This window comes from Stigmatopora argus, chromosome 5 (genome assembly GCF_051989625.1).
Source record: "Stigmatopora argus isolate UIUO_Sarg chromosome 5, RoL_Sarg_1.0, whole genome shotgun sequence".
Taxonomy (NCBI): domain Eukaryota; kingdom Metazoa; phylum Chordata; class Actinopteri; order Syngnathiformes; family Syngnathidae; genus Stigmatopora; species Stigmatopora argus.
The window spans coordinates 20,472,762-20,485,083 of NC_135391.1; the positions used below are offsets into that span (position 1 = coordinate 20,472,762).

General features: G+C 40.5%; 1 protein-coding gene across 5 annotated transcripts in view; it reads right to left on the bottom strand.

Annotated features, from left to right (window-relative positions):
- Positions 1–12,322, bottom strand: part of hira (histone cell cycle regulator a) — a 141,192-nt gene that overhangs the window by 52,166 nt on the left and 76,704 nt on the right. For all 5 annotated transcript variants that reach the window (XM_077600087.1, XM_077600088.1, XM_077600086.1 and 2 more), the window contains 2 exons: positions 10,125–10,220; positions 3,561–3,721 (listed from right to left, as the gene is read on the bottom strand). In XM_077600087.1, coding sequence (XP_077456213.1) covers positions 3,561–3,721; positions 10,125–10,220 — 257 coding nt within the window. The remainder of the gene's footprint in view (positions 1–3,560; positions 3,722–10,124; positions 10,221–12,322) is intronic.

Below are 12,322 nucleotides of genomic sequence, written 5' to 3' on the forward strand. Positions count from 1 at the left end.
AATGTTTTGCCATGCCTGGCTGCGTCTATAAAACTGTGCGTCCTTTGTGTGTGTAAAATACAGAAATAGCACTCGTTATTGACACTGCGGCTAAAAGTACGATGTACAGACACTCCTCAACTTACGAACGCAATTGGTTCCGAGCGATTGTTCATAAGTTGAATTTGTTTGTAAGTTGATTTAGTGCTATATTTTGTATTATAATTTATGTTTAAGGCCTATATAAGTATATTGAAGGTTTATATAAGTGCATTTGTATGTTTAAGGCTTGTATAAGTAACACGCATTGGTTTGTACTGAAAAAAAAAACATTTAATAAAATGGAGAGAATATGTACAGTACTGTAGAGAGAGAGATAGATTTATGTATTAGAAACTGGCCAAAAGAAGCGACCTAATGACGATTGCACAGTTTTCTTCTTTTTTTCATCATAAATGATGCAGTAGCACTGTATGGCATCATTCAATTGATTTGCAAACTTTGTGCAACGTTCAATATTTGGGTCCTGCTGCTCGATCTTTCTGTTTATAAATGGTACTGAATGTGCAACGCTCACCACTTTCTGACGCGCATCAAGCTTCGTTATGATTGCCACTCGTTTCAAATGAAATGGCTTGCCTCTTCCTTGCAACTCCCTCAATAGAAGCCTTTAGCTTTTTACCAACCATATTCAATATTGGATGCATGAGATAATTAATGATACAAATGAAAAAGGTTCTTTGCACACTGGAGATACATTCACGCACTTCCGCATTGCAACGAAGAAGGTAGATGCTGGGTGAGCTGAGCTCTCACAGCGCCAGGCGTCGGTATTAGCGGCGGAAAGAAGTACTACTCCGAAAAAGACGCGAAATACAAAATTGGACTTGCGAACATTTTTGGACTTAAACGCAATTTGCAGACATGTTCGTATGTACCGTTGTTCGTAAGTTGAATGTTCGTAAGTAGGGGAGCGTCTGTATATATATATATATACATATATATATATACACACATACATACACACACACATTTATATATATATATATATATACACACACATACACACACACACACATATATATATATATATATACATACATACACAAAAAAAAAATTCTAAAATGGTTGATGCGCCCAATTACTGACACTGCGGCTAAAAATACGATGCGCCGAATAGTCGTGAAAATACGTTTTTTTGGTTGGGAGACGCACGCGGCTTGAGAGCCAAATGTTTGCCAACGCCGTTTTAAAGTGTTCAACGGACGTGCGCACCCTTCATTAAATGTGAGATTTACATGACCTAAAATTGACCATTTCCTTCTCACGTAAGTGGCTTTGGTATGTTTTTTTCCTGTTTTGCTTGCTTACAAATGCTGTAAAATCAGCGGGTTTTCATAATTCAAGTGTCACCTTTTCACCACAAAGATTTACTTTTGTAAAAGACTACCATTAATTCAAGTGGTTAGTATAATGTCATCCTTCGTCACTTTCCGCTTCAACATTAGCGGTTTCAGTCTGTCGCGGTGTTTTATTTTAAGTATCCAAATAAAAAATGTTCATAAAAATGTGAAAATTTACGCTGAAACTTGCAAGCGGAAGACACTACACTCATCGTCGAAGAGAAATGGCGGAAGATAGCGGACTCCTATTCAACTCAGTGCGGAACAAGAATAAGGGCGGCCACTGGGCGGACGCTGTCGCTATTATCCAAAAATACAGCTCAGTGAGCGGCCCTGACCTGGGAGCCTCCGCCAGTGTGGTTTTCCAGAAATGCGAGCTCCGGGCCCTTGTCCAAAAATAGAGAAATCTTGCTGGACAGAACAGCCGGGAGTCTCGATGAATGTGGATTTTTCCACAACTTCCGGGCGACCTTGCAGCGGATGCCCTTGCCCTTGTCCGAAAACAGATACCTCTGAGTGGACAGGACAGTCGGGAGGATAAGGGCAGCAGATCTGAGGGAGGACTTTCCTAATGATTTTTAAAAATACGAGCTCCAAGTGATCGTATGGCAGACGCTGTCTTAAAATAGAGCGCTCTGGGCAGACAGGACGGCCGGGAGCCTGACTTGGAATCAAACTCTCAATAAGCTGTGCAGTAAATCCTCATCTTCAATTCACTTTTATCGTACTGCACAGGTCTCTCATCGTCATTTTTTTGGATGAAGATTAAGCACAGATTTCGATATTGATAGAGATATCGTCAGGTGAGTACAGTATTTACACATTTATAAATATTAATAAATTACAGTATTTACATATACAGTCATACCTCTACTTAGGAATGCCTCTAGGTGCGAAATTACCATGTTATGAAACTTTTTATATGCAAATGAGTGCCTCAAGATAAGAAAAATATCCAAGTTACGAAACCCCCCAAAAAGTACATGCATTCGTTATGTTATTTTATTTTGAAAATATTGTCGCGGGTGCTTTGATTCTCACTTTGGAAGCTCTATACTGGGATCTCATTGGCTGTCTCACAACAACCTCTGTTTCAAGTTTCTCTATGTACTTTTGACCGCCGTTCGTCTTCATGGAGTTCTGACGATGTTTCGTTGTTGAGTTTTTCCAAGTGTGGCTAAAGCAGCTGCTTCTGTTTTTATCATCATGCCTCCAAAGAAAATTACCAGTGCGAATGAAAAGAAGTGGTCACCGTGGATGGCCAGTTGGTTGAGGGAGCATAAAAACAAACTCTCTAGTGTTAATGGAACACTCGACAATACGGCACGGCAGAAGGGCACGTGAAATCCAAACAGAGTAAGAACCAGTAGTGACTAATAAAACGGGTGAAAAAATAAATTCTAAAGGAATCATAAAACGTCAATGTTTGTTGTTGATTAATGTTGTTGTTTGAATTCTTAATGTTGCGTTTATAAGACGCGTGCTCATGTGTGGTTGTCAACGTCTTGTTAGGCTTTGGGGTGGTGCGTGTGTTTGATTTTAGCCTGTTGTGTCACCGACCCAGGGTCCTTAACTTGCTCCGCGCCGCCCCAGATGGACACAATAGAAAAAAACACACATCCACCCAAAACAAGACAGTGGTTGTGCGCTCTCTCTGTTGAATACTTTTGTTCCAATGCATTTCAACAAGGATAGATTTTGTATGCTTTAAAGACATTAATAAATAATTTTCTTTTAATTTACTCTAATTTTTGTGTTTTCTCACATTTTTCTTACAAAATTGGGACACTTTGACCAATTTTAAAAGGTTTAGTTGCTAGTTGTGTGAGCACCGTGAAACGGATTAGAGAATTTACATAAGCACACCTCAATTTGCAAAATTTTCAAATTACGATGAGTTCTGGAACCAATTAATTTTGTAAGTAGAGGTACGACTGTACATATAATTGTAATGCTTAATATCTACCGTTAATATTGTATGGATGCGAAAATAGGTACATCAGGTAGAAATAAGAGTGATCCTATCTGGCGGATTTTCAATTATCACGGCCATGTGTGGTCTACACTATCCACGAATATTGAGGGAAGTGTATTCTCTGTATATTGTTGCTGCTATCCACCGAGTGAATGTGCAATGACACTTCATTCTAGTCCGGCAAAAAGTAGTCTTATGCCTACCTCAGTGAACGGCTTCGTGATGTTGGCCTCCATCTGCCAGTCCACGGTCCTCCAAACTTTCAGGCTGTGATCATCACCTTGCGAGGCAATGTACTTGCCCACTGGGTCCCATGTTAGGCCTTTCACCAGGCCTGTGTGGCCCCGGAGGCACGTCACCAGTTCTGAGGAAGAACAGAACCCCGCGCAATTGAGGGTTGAGGCGGAATTCCAAAGAATCAGAAGATATATTCAACGCAGTGCAGCATGACCGGTGGTAGATTGCAGTTTCAAAGTAAAATATTTGGCTTATTTTCAAAGTGAAGTTGAAATGTTGAACTGTTCTTGTGATAATGGGAAGGGGCCAATGTTATTTTAATACATTATATCCATAATATATATTGACATGCAGTCAAGGGAGGCTCCGCCTCATCTGTCATCGTGGAAACAAAATAGAATATACAGTGGTACCACGACATACGAGTGGCCCGACATACAAGAAATTTGAGATACGAGTAAAATTTCGGGCAAATATTTATCTTGAGATACGAGACAAATTTTGATATACGAGCAGACAGCAGACGCGAGGCTGCTCATAAGAACATCATGGACACTGTCTCTCTCCCAGCAACTCCCTCGTGTAATGTCTCTGTGGTCGCAACTCCCCCTTTGTAATGTCTCTGCGAGCACTGGGCGGAGCGTTACATTTTTTCTGTGTTTTTTTCCCATTAGTCATCGCGAGGCGATCGCTAATGCAAGAGTTATATATGCTACTTCTCGTTGGCAAGTGGTTGTGCGTTATCCTATTGTGAGGACATTGGTGTGCATAATTTTCAGAATATTTTGAAGGGAATACAAAAGCAAACTACCATCGATAGGTTGCATCTGAAACTCAGGGCGGAGGCGGGGCAAAGAGCCAACCCGGCCGGCAGAAGAAAGGCATAAAAATGTAAAACTAAATTAGAATTAAGTTTAGTGTAAGGTTAGATTAAACTTATTTTTAGTGTGTTTGCTTCGTAATATAAGTTCATTTAAATTTGTTTATGTTATATTAAGAGTCTCCCCCCTCACCCCTCCCTGTCCATCTCTCTCTCTCTACCCTCTGCGAAATCCGTATAATTTTAGTTCTATTAAACACATTTTAGTATACTATAAAACCACTAGTTAATAGATGGCGAATTAGAACAAAACTGAGAAAAATGAAAAGCAAATTATTTATTAATATATTAAAATGAATAACAAACATGCAAAAACATTTCCTATTCGATCAGGAGTGGAAAGAGGAAGCTACCGTTAGGCAACAGACAAAGCACATAAACACTAAATAGCTTCAAATTATGAATTAAAAACAACTTAGCAATAAATAGAACTCCAAAAGAGTAAAAATCTTTCCATCTCATCGTTCAGTACAGAGAGAATAAACGGTTGGATGAAGAAAAAATGGACGAATTAGAAGAATGCCATGACTTTGTCGGGAGATAAACTATCATTAAAGGTATTGGCTTCAGTTCTAATCATGTTGGGATCCAGAGTTATCTTCTCCCTATCACAGGGCACAAAGTGACAGAAAATCATTCGTGCTATACTCATACGCAATTAGTGTGTTCAACTGGTCTGCCATACATGCTTTTAGGATGTTGAAGGAAACTGGAGTACCCACGCAAGCCCAAGGAGAACATGCAAACTCCCTACAGGAAGGTCCAGACATGGGATCGAGCCCTTGATCTCAAAACTGTGGGCCCGATGCACTAACTTCTCGGGCACTGGACCTCTCCTACTTGATATGTAAATTCTCTAATCTGTTCCACGGTCCTTGAAAAAACTACCTACTCAACACTTTGTCAGTGTCCCAATTTTGCATTAAAGACTTGAGTGACACACAAAACTGAGAAAAATGAAAAGCAAATTATTTATTAATATATTAAAATGAATAACAAACATGCAAAAACATTTCCTATTCGATCAGGAGTGGAAAGAGGAAGCTACCGTTAGGCAACAGACAAAGCACATAAACACATGCACATAAACACATGCACATAAACACTAAATAGCTTCAAATTATGAATTAAAAACAACTTAGCAATAAATAGAACTCCAAAAGAGTAAAAATCTTTCCATCTCATCGTTCAGTACAGAGAGGCCGTGCCAAGGAGTTGTCGCTTCTAATGCTTCCATTTGTTTCAATATCGTAACAATCGTAAGTGGGTTAGGGCCGTATTGCCTTACAATATCAGTCATGGGTCGATCACCAGCCCGCTTCATTTTATTCACAAAAATAATTTAAAATAAAGACCAAAATTGCTTTAACTACACTCAAAAAAACGAAAAAAAGAAATCCTGTTCAACCTCCGTGATGACAAACGTCGCTCAAGAGAGTTATTTTTGTTAGACAGCCAATACGAGGCCAGCGGAGTGTTGGGAGATTGTCAAGCAGAATGCAACGGTACAACAATTTCAAAATAAAATAACAGATAGAGTAAATGTATTTAAACTTAGGGGGATTTTCGTAACTTGGATCTTGTTTTTGCCCTAGAAAAAGGTTTTGTAACCTCAAAATTTTAATGTTGATTTAATTATTGGCTACCATTGTATGTGTAAGCACTGCTAGGAACTGTTGAAGATAGTCATAGCTTTTACTTACAAAATTAATTGGTTCCAGAACTTTTTTGTAAGTTGAAAATTTCGTGACAGCCCTCTGTCTTCTGCCATTTTTATATTAGCAAGTGGAAGAGAGGGAAGTGTCTTCTGCTTCCAAGTTTTAGCGTAATTTTGACAGTTTTATGAACTTTCAAAAAAATTAAAAAAATAATATAAAGAAAATGCGATGTACTGAAGCCCCGAAGTGGTGGAGGATCACAGTAGGTTGAGTTTTAAGTCATGCATGTCACTAAAGATACCCTTACCATATCAGAGCTAATAATGTATTTTTTTGCGTGAGAAAAGTAGTACTGATTTAGAAATTAAACAATCCAAAAAATTACAAAAAAATTACTAAAAAATATCACAGCAGCCCCCCGATGAGTCATCACCTTATCATGGTGGTGGGATTTGTGTGTCCGAGTAATTCTTGGAGCTATGTTGACTGGGGCCTTGTGCCCCTGATAGGGTGACCCATGGTAAACTGGTCTAAGGGGAGGGACCTGACAAAGAATGGCTCAGAAGACCTCTTATGATGAGAAAGACTGTTGAACGCCGTATTCCCTCGCCCGGACGCAGGTCACCAGGGCCAAATTTCCAATTTAAATATCTCAAAATTCACACCATCGCTACAGCCTCTGCCATTTTTCTTACGCATTTGATTCAACTGCACTGTAAACTGGATGAATTGGGTAACGAGTGCATGGGGAATTATCCAAGCATGCTAATAATAGTTTGATTTAAATTGTCCTCCGTAATTTTTTTTACATTTCAAATTGATTTTGCGCGAATCGCATTCACTCCTGATGAAAACATTAAACTCCTGAAATGGGGTCGATGGAGGTTAGTAGCTATGGGATCCACACGATGATGCGCTGCCTTTCCCTTTAAGTTTATCTTGCCAGAGAGACACTGCACTTTGGTATCTGTTTCTTTAGAGTTAGTTAAGTAGTAAGCCCATCAGTCATTGTGTTTTTGTGTTATGTGGCCTCTTTCAGGTCTGTTTGTGGACTGGCGCTGGCTAGCACTGTGCGCAGCCGTGCCGCCAACGCTGCTGGTAGCCTCCATGTGCTTCATGCCAGAGACCCCGCGCTTCTTGCTTTCACAGGGCAAACAGCGTGAAGCTGAAGAGGCGTTGCGCTTTCTGCGGGGGCCTCATGCAGCTGTGGCGTGGGAGTGCACCCGCATACAGGATGCTTGCAGCCAACAGGCAGGTTGGTCGTCTAATAGAGGACCCAGGCACTCGTACTTGCTAGTACTAATGCACATGACACACCTACAGTGGTACCTCGAGATACGAGTGCGCCGAGATACGAGTAAAATTTCGGGCAAATATTGATCTTGAGATACGAGACAAATTTTGATATACGAGCATACAGCGGACGCGAGAGGCTGCTCATAAGAACATCATGGGCACTGTCTCTCTCCCCGCAACTCCCTCGTGTAATGTCTCTGGTCGCAACTCCCTCGTGTAATGTCTTTACGAGCACTGAGGGGAGCGTTGCATTTTTTCAGTGTTTTTTTTCTTCTTCCCGTTAGTCATTGCGAATGGCGAGGCGATCGCTAATACGAGAGTTATATATACAGACGCTCCCCTACTTACGAACATTCAACTTACGAACAACGGTACATGCGAACATGTCTGCAAATTGCGTTTAAGTCAAAAAATGTTCGTAAGTCCAATTTAGTATTTTTTTTCCGAGTAGTACTTCTTTCCGCCGCTAATACCGACGCCTGGCGCTGTGAGGGCTCAGCTCACCCAGCATCTACCTTCTTCGTTGCAATGCGGAAGTGCGTGAACGTATCTCCAGTGGGCAAAGAACCTTTGTCATTTGTATCATTAAATATCTCGAGCATCCATTATTGAATATGGTTGGTAAAAAGCGAAATGGTTCTATTGAGGGAGTTGCAAGGAAGATGCAAGCCATTTCATTTGAAACGAGTGGCAATAATAACGAAGCTTGATGCGGGTGAGAGTGGTGAGCGTTTCACGGGCATACAACAGAAAGATCGAGCGGCAGGACCCAAATATTGAACGTTGCACAAAGTTTGCAAATCAATTGAATGATGCCATACAGTGCTACCGCATCATTTATGATGAAAAAAAGAAGAAAACTGTCCAATCATCGTTAGATCGGTTCTTTCGACCAGTTTCTAGTAAATATCTCTCTCTAATGTATGTATACAGTACTGTATGTATTCTCTCCATTTTATTAAATGTTTTTTTCAGTACAAACCAATGTGTGTTACTTATACAAGCCTTAAACATACAAATGCACTTATATAAACCTTCAATATACTTATATAGGCCTTAAACATAAATTATAAAACAAAATATAGCACTGAATCAACTTACAAACAAATTCAACTTATGAACAATCGCTCGGAACCTAACTCGTTCGTAAGTAGGGGAGCGTCTGTATTACTTCTCGTTGGCAAGTGGTCGTGCGTTATCCTATTGAGAGGACAATAACAAATGTTTTTCCAATCCGATATCCTGTTTTTGGTGTTTTTTCAGAGGGTTGGAACAAAATAATTTGTTTATAGTTCCATTTCAATGGGAAACGTCCGTTTGAGTTACGAGAATATCGACATGCGAGCTCAGTCCCGGAACGAATTAAGCTCGTATCTCGAGGTACCACTGTACAGTCAAATCTCAATTGACGAATGCCTCGCAGTATGAAAGTTTTAGGTTACGAAAGCTTTTTCTACGCGAATGAGTGCCTCGAGAAGTACCGTATTTTCACGCCTACTTGGCGCATCGTTTTTTACGCCGCAGTGTCAGTAACGAGTGCTATTTCTGTATTTTAGACACACAAAGCACGCACCATTTCATTAGACGCATATATATTATATATGGATTAACATCGAAACGCAATAGCGCTGGCTACCGGAAGCAGCTTATTTCCGGGTTCCGGTGCGCAGTGACTGCTGGGAAATATAGTTCTTGGGCGCTACACCCACACGCTAAAAACACGCTTTAAAAAGGCAACGGAAGCAAAACTGAGTTCGGTAGTGCTTTGTTTGGACATTTTACAATTTACTCAAGAGATCATCACCTTCAAATCCCTCAAACTCCTCATCTTCTGTGTCAGAATTAAACAATTGCCCGAACGAGCCTTCCAAATAGCCGGGTCCCCCCCTCTCTTCGTTCTGAGTCACCGTAATTTCCATGTGGCTCCTTAGAAATTATGCCGGCTTTGGCAAAAGCTCGAACAACCGTGCAAGCAGACACATTCGCCCAGGCGGCAACGATCCATTGACAAATCGTAGCGTAAGAAGCCCGTGTCTAAATAAAGTACAACCGAACTCAGTTTTGCTTCCGTTGCCTTTTTAAAACATGTTTTTAGCGTGTGGGTGTAGCGAGGAAGAACTATATTTCCCAGCAGTCACTGCGCACCGGAACCCGGAAATAAGCTGCTTCCGGTAGCCAGCGCTATCGCCAGCCGCTCGGCGCCCCCGCGAGCGCTCCCGCTCGGCGCTGCTTGGCGGCGCCCGGCGCTCACAAAGGGCGCTCTGCATTATAAGGCGCCCTGTCTATTTTGGAGAAAATTTTTGACTTTTATGCGCGCCTTATGGGCGTGAAAATACGGTAAACGCATTTCCTTATCCGTAATTTTATTTTGAAAATATTGTCGCAGATGCATTGATACTCACTTTGGAACCTCGCTACACTGGGCTCTCAATTGCTGTCTCACAACAACCCCCCTTTCTTTGACCCATTGTCTGCTTAAATGTATTTATGCTGGAAAAGGTGTGGCTGAGTGCCTATAGGTGTGAAAATACGATAGTTCTAAACATGGTTTCGACGAGGACAAGCGCCATTCATTTGAATAGCTGGCTGTCAAGAATAAATTGAGATACGCTGGTACCTCTACTTAAGAATGCTTGGAAATGGAATAATGATTTGTTTTTACTATGTCCAAAGCTCTTTCTCTTTTCTTCTCTTACCAGGAAATTTGCGGGCGTTCCAGATGACAACGGTGTTATCAACGCTGCAAGACGCAAGCCACACATCATGAGGAGACCAGGCCACGTCCATTACATCTACATGCACAACAAACAAACAACATTGTTTATGAAAAACAGAGCTTTCAACTACGGATGGGGTGGAAGGCAGTCATGGCAGGTAGTTACTGCCTACACAATAGAATGTATGATGTAAGGGATGAGAGGTTCATGTTTTTTTGTTATTGATTTTAATTCAGGCATGGTATGAAGTCCCAAGGAACTATTTAAATTTTCTTAATACTGCGATCCTTCACAACTTCACGGCTTCAGTAAATTGCGTTTTTTTCTCTTTGAAGCATAAAAAACGTTAATAAACATGTCAAAATCCACGCTGAAACTCGCAAGCTTAAGGCATAAGATGAAAAGTGGCAGTGAAAAATGGTGGAAGACCGGGCCCCGCTTCTTCTTCGGCGCTAAAATGGGTGGCACTCGGTGCAGAAGAAGCGAAATTTCATCGTAGAAGAATGACGGATCGATAACACAAACAGTGTCGTGCCTTTTCTTTGGATTACATTACATTTCCCATTGTGAAGAGAAAGGCTAGGGTTAGGGTTAGAGGTAAGAGGAAACCTTTGAAGAGTGTATTCAGTTGATTGAAGTCAGGTGCTACTTATTTAGGAAGACACCTGATTGGTTAAACTGTTGGCAATAGATCGGTTGGAACAAAGACCAGGACCAACTCCGGAATCGGTTTGACACCCTTGTTATACATTTTGAATCGGCATTGAAAATGCCTCTTAATCGTCCTTCGTCATCTAATGCATCATAGATGAATCGACCGTGTGTTGGATTGGATAACTTTATTCATCCCGTATTCGGGAAATGTCGTTGTCACAGTAGCAAGAGGGTGAGGATGGAGAAATAGGAAAGGCATTTTAGACATAGATAGGTAAGTAAGTTAATAAATAAATACATGAATAAATACATAAATAAATAAGCGTGTTGCTGAAACATATACATATATATACACATATATATACATATATATATATACATATACATATATATTTACACACACATATACATATACATATATATACACACATATATATACACACATATACATATATATACACACATATATACATATATATATATATATATATATATATATATATATATATATATATACATATATATATATATATATATATATATATATATATATATAGATACAGTGGTACCTCGTCATACGACCGCTCGTCACACAATATTCTCGTCTTACAAACAGAAATTTCGATCGAATAATTCGCCCGTCATGTGATCAAAATTTTGTGATGCGACCAAGCCAGGTCTTTTTTGCATATCTTTCGTGTATAACAATATCTACGAGCACTGAACGATTAATTCAGACGAGTTTATCCTAAGCATCGACCAGGAAACGCACAACGCGCATGCGCGGGAAAAAAGCGGGCTTTCTGGGTAATGAAGTATACTCGTGCACACAACGCCGATAAGCAATGGCGCTCTTTCTCAGAATGAAACTTCATTACCCACAATCAATACGTGGGTAAGATGAGCTGTTGCATTTCCTGTTATTTTTATTATCTAATACGAGGAGTATTATCTTACTTCTCGTTCGCTGCTCCTAAGAACATCAGCGGCACTGGCTCGCAATTCCCTCTGTAATATTTCTGGTCGCAACTCTCTCTCATAGGCGCCGTTCAAAGCGGTTGCAACCAGAGCCATTACGACGAGGGAGTTGCGAGCCGGTCTTTATGAGCAGCGGAGCGATCGCTAAAATGTACAACAAGACTTTATCGTTGGCAAGTGGTCGTGGGTTATCCTATTGTGAGGACATTTGTGTGAATCATTTCCGGAATATTTTGAAGGGAATACGTAGTACAACAGCAAACAGCCCATCGATAGCGAACGTGAGGGTGGAGGCGTGGCAAACCGCCAACCAGGCAAACGAAGGTAACAAAAGATTACAACAAAATGAGAATTCAGTTTTGTGTAAAGTTACATTAAACGTATGTTTGAGTGTCTGTATATATTAATCCAAGTTAATTTAAATGTGTTTGTTCCGTTTACGAGTGCATTGTCGTGGGAAAAAAAACTCCACCCCCCACGCCCCCAAACGTCTCTGTCTCCCGTCGGCGAAATCTGCCCAATTTTAGTTAGATTAAACACATTTT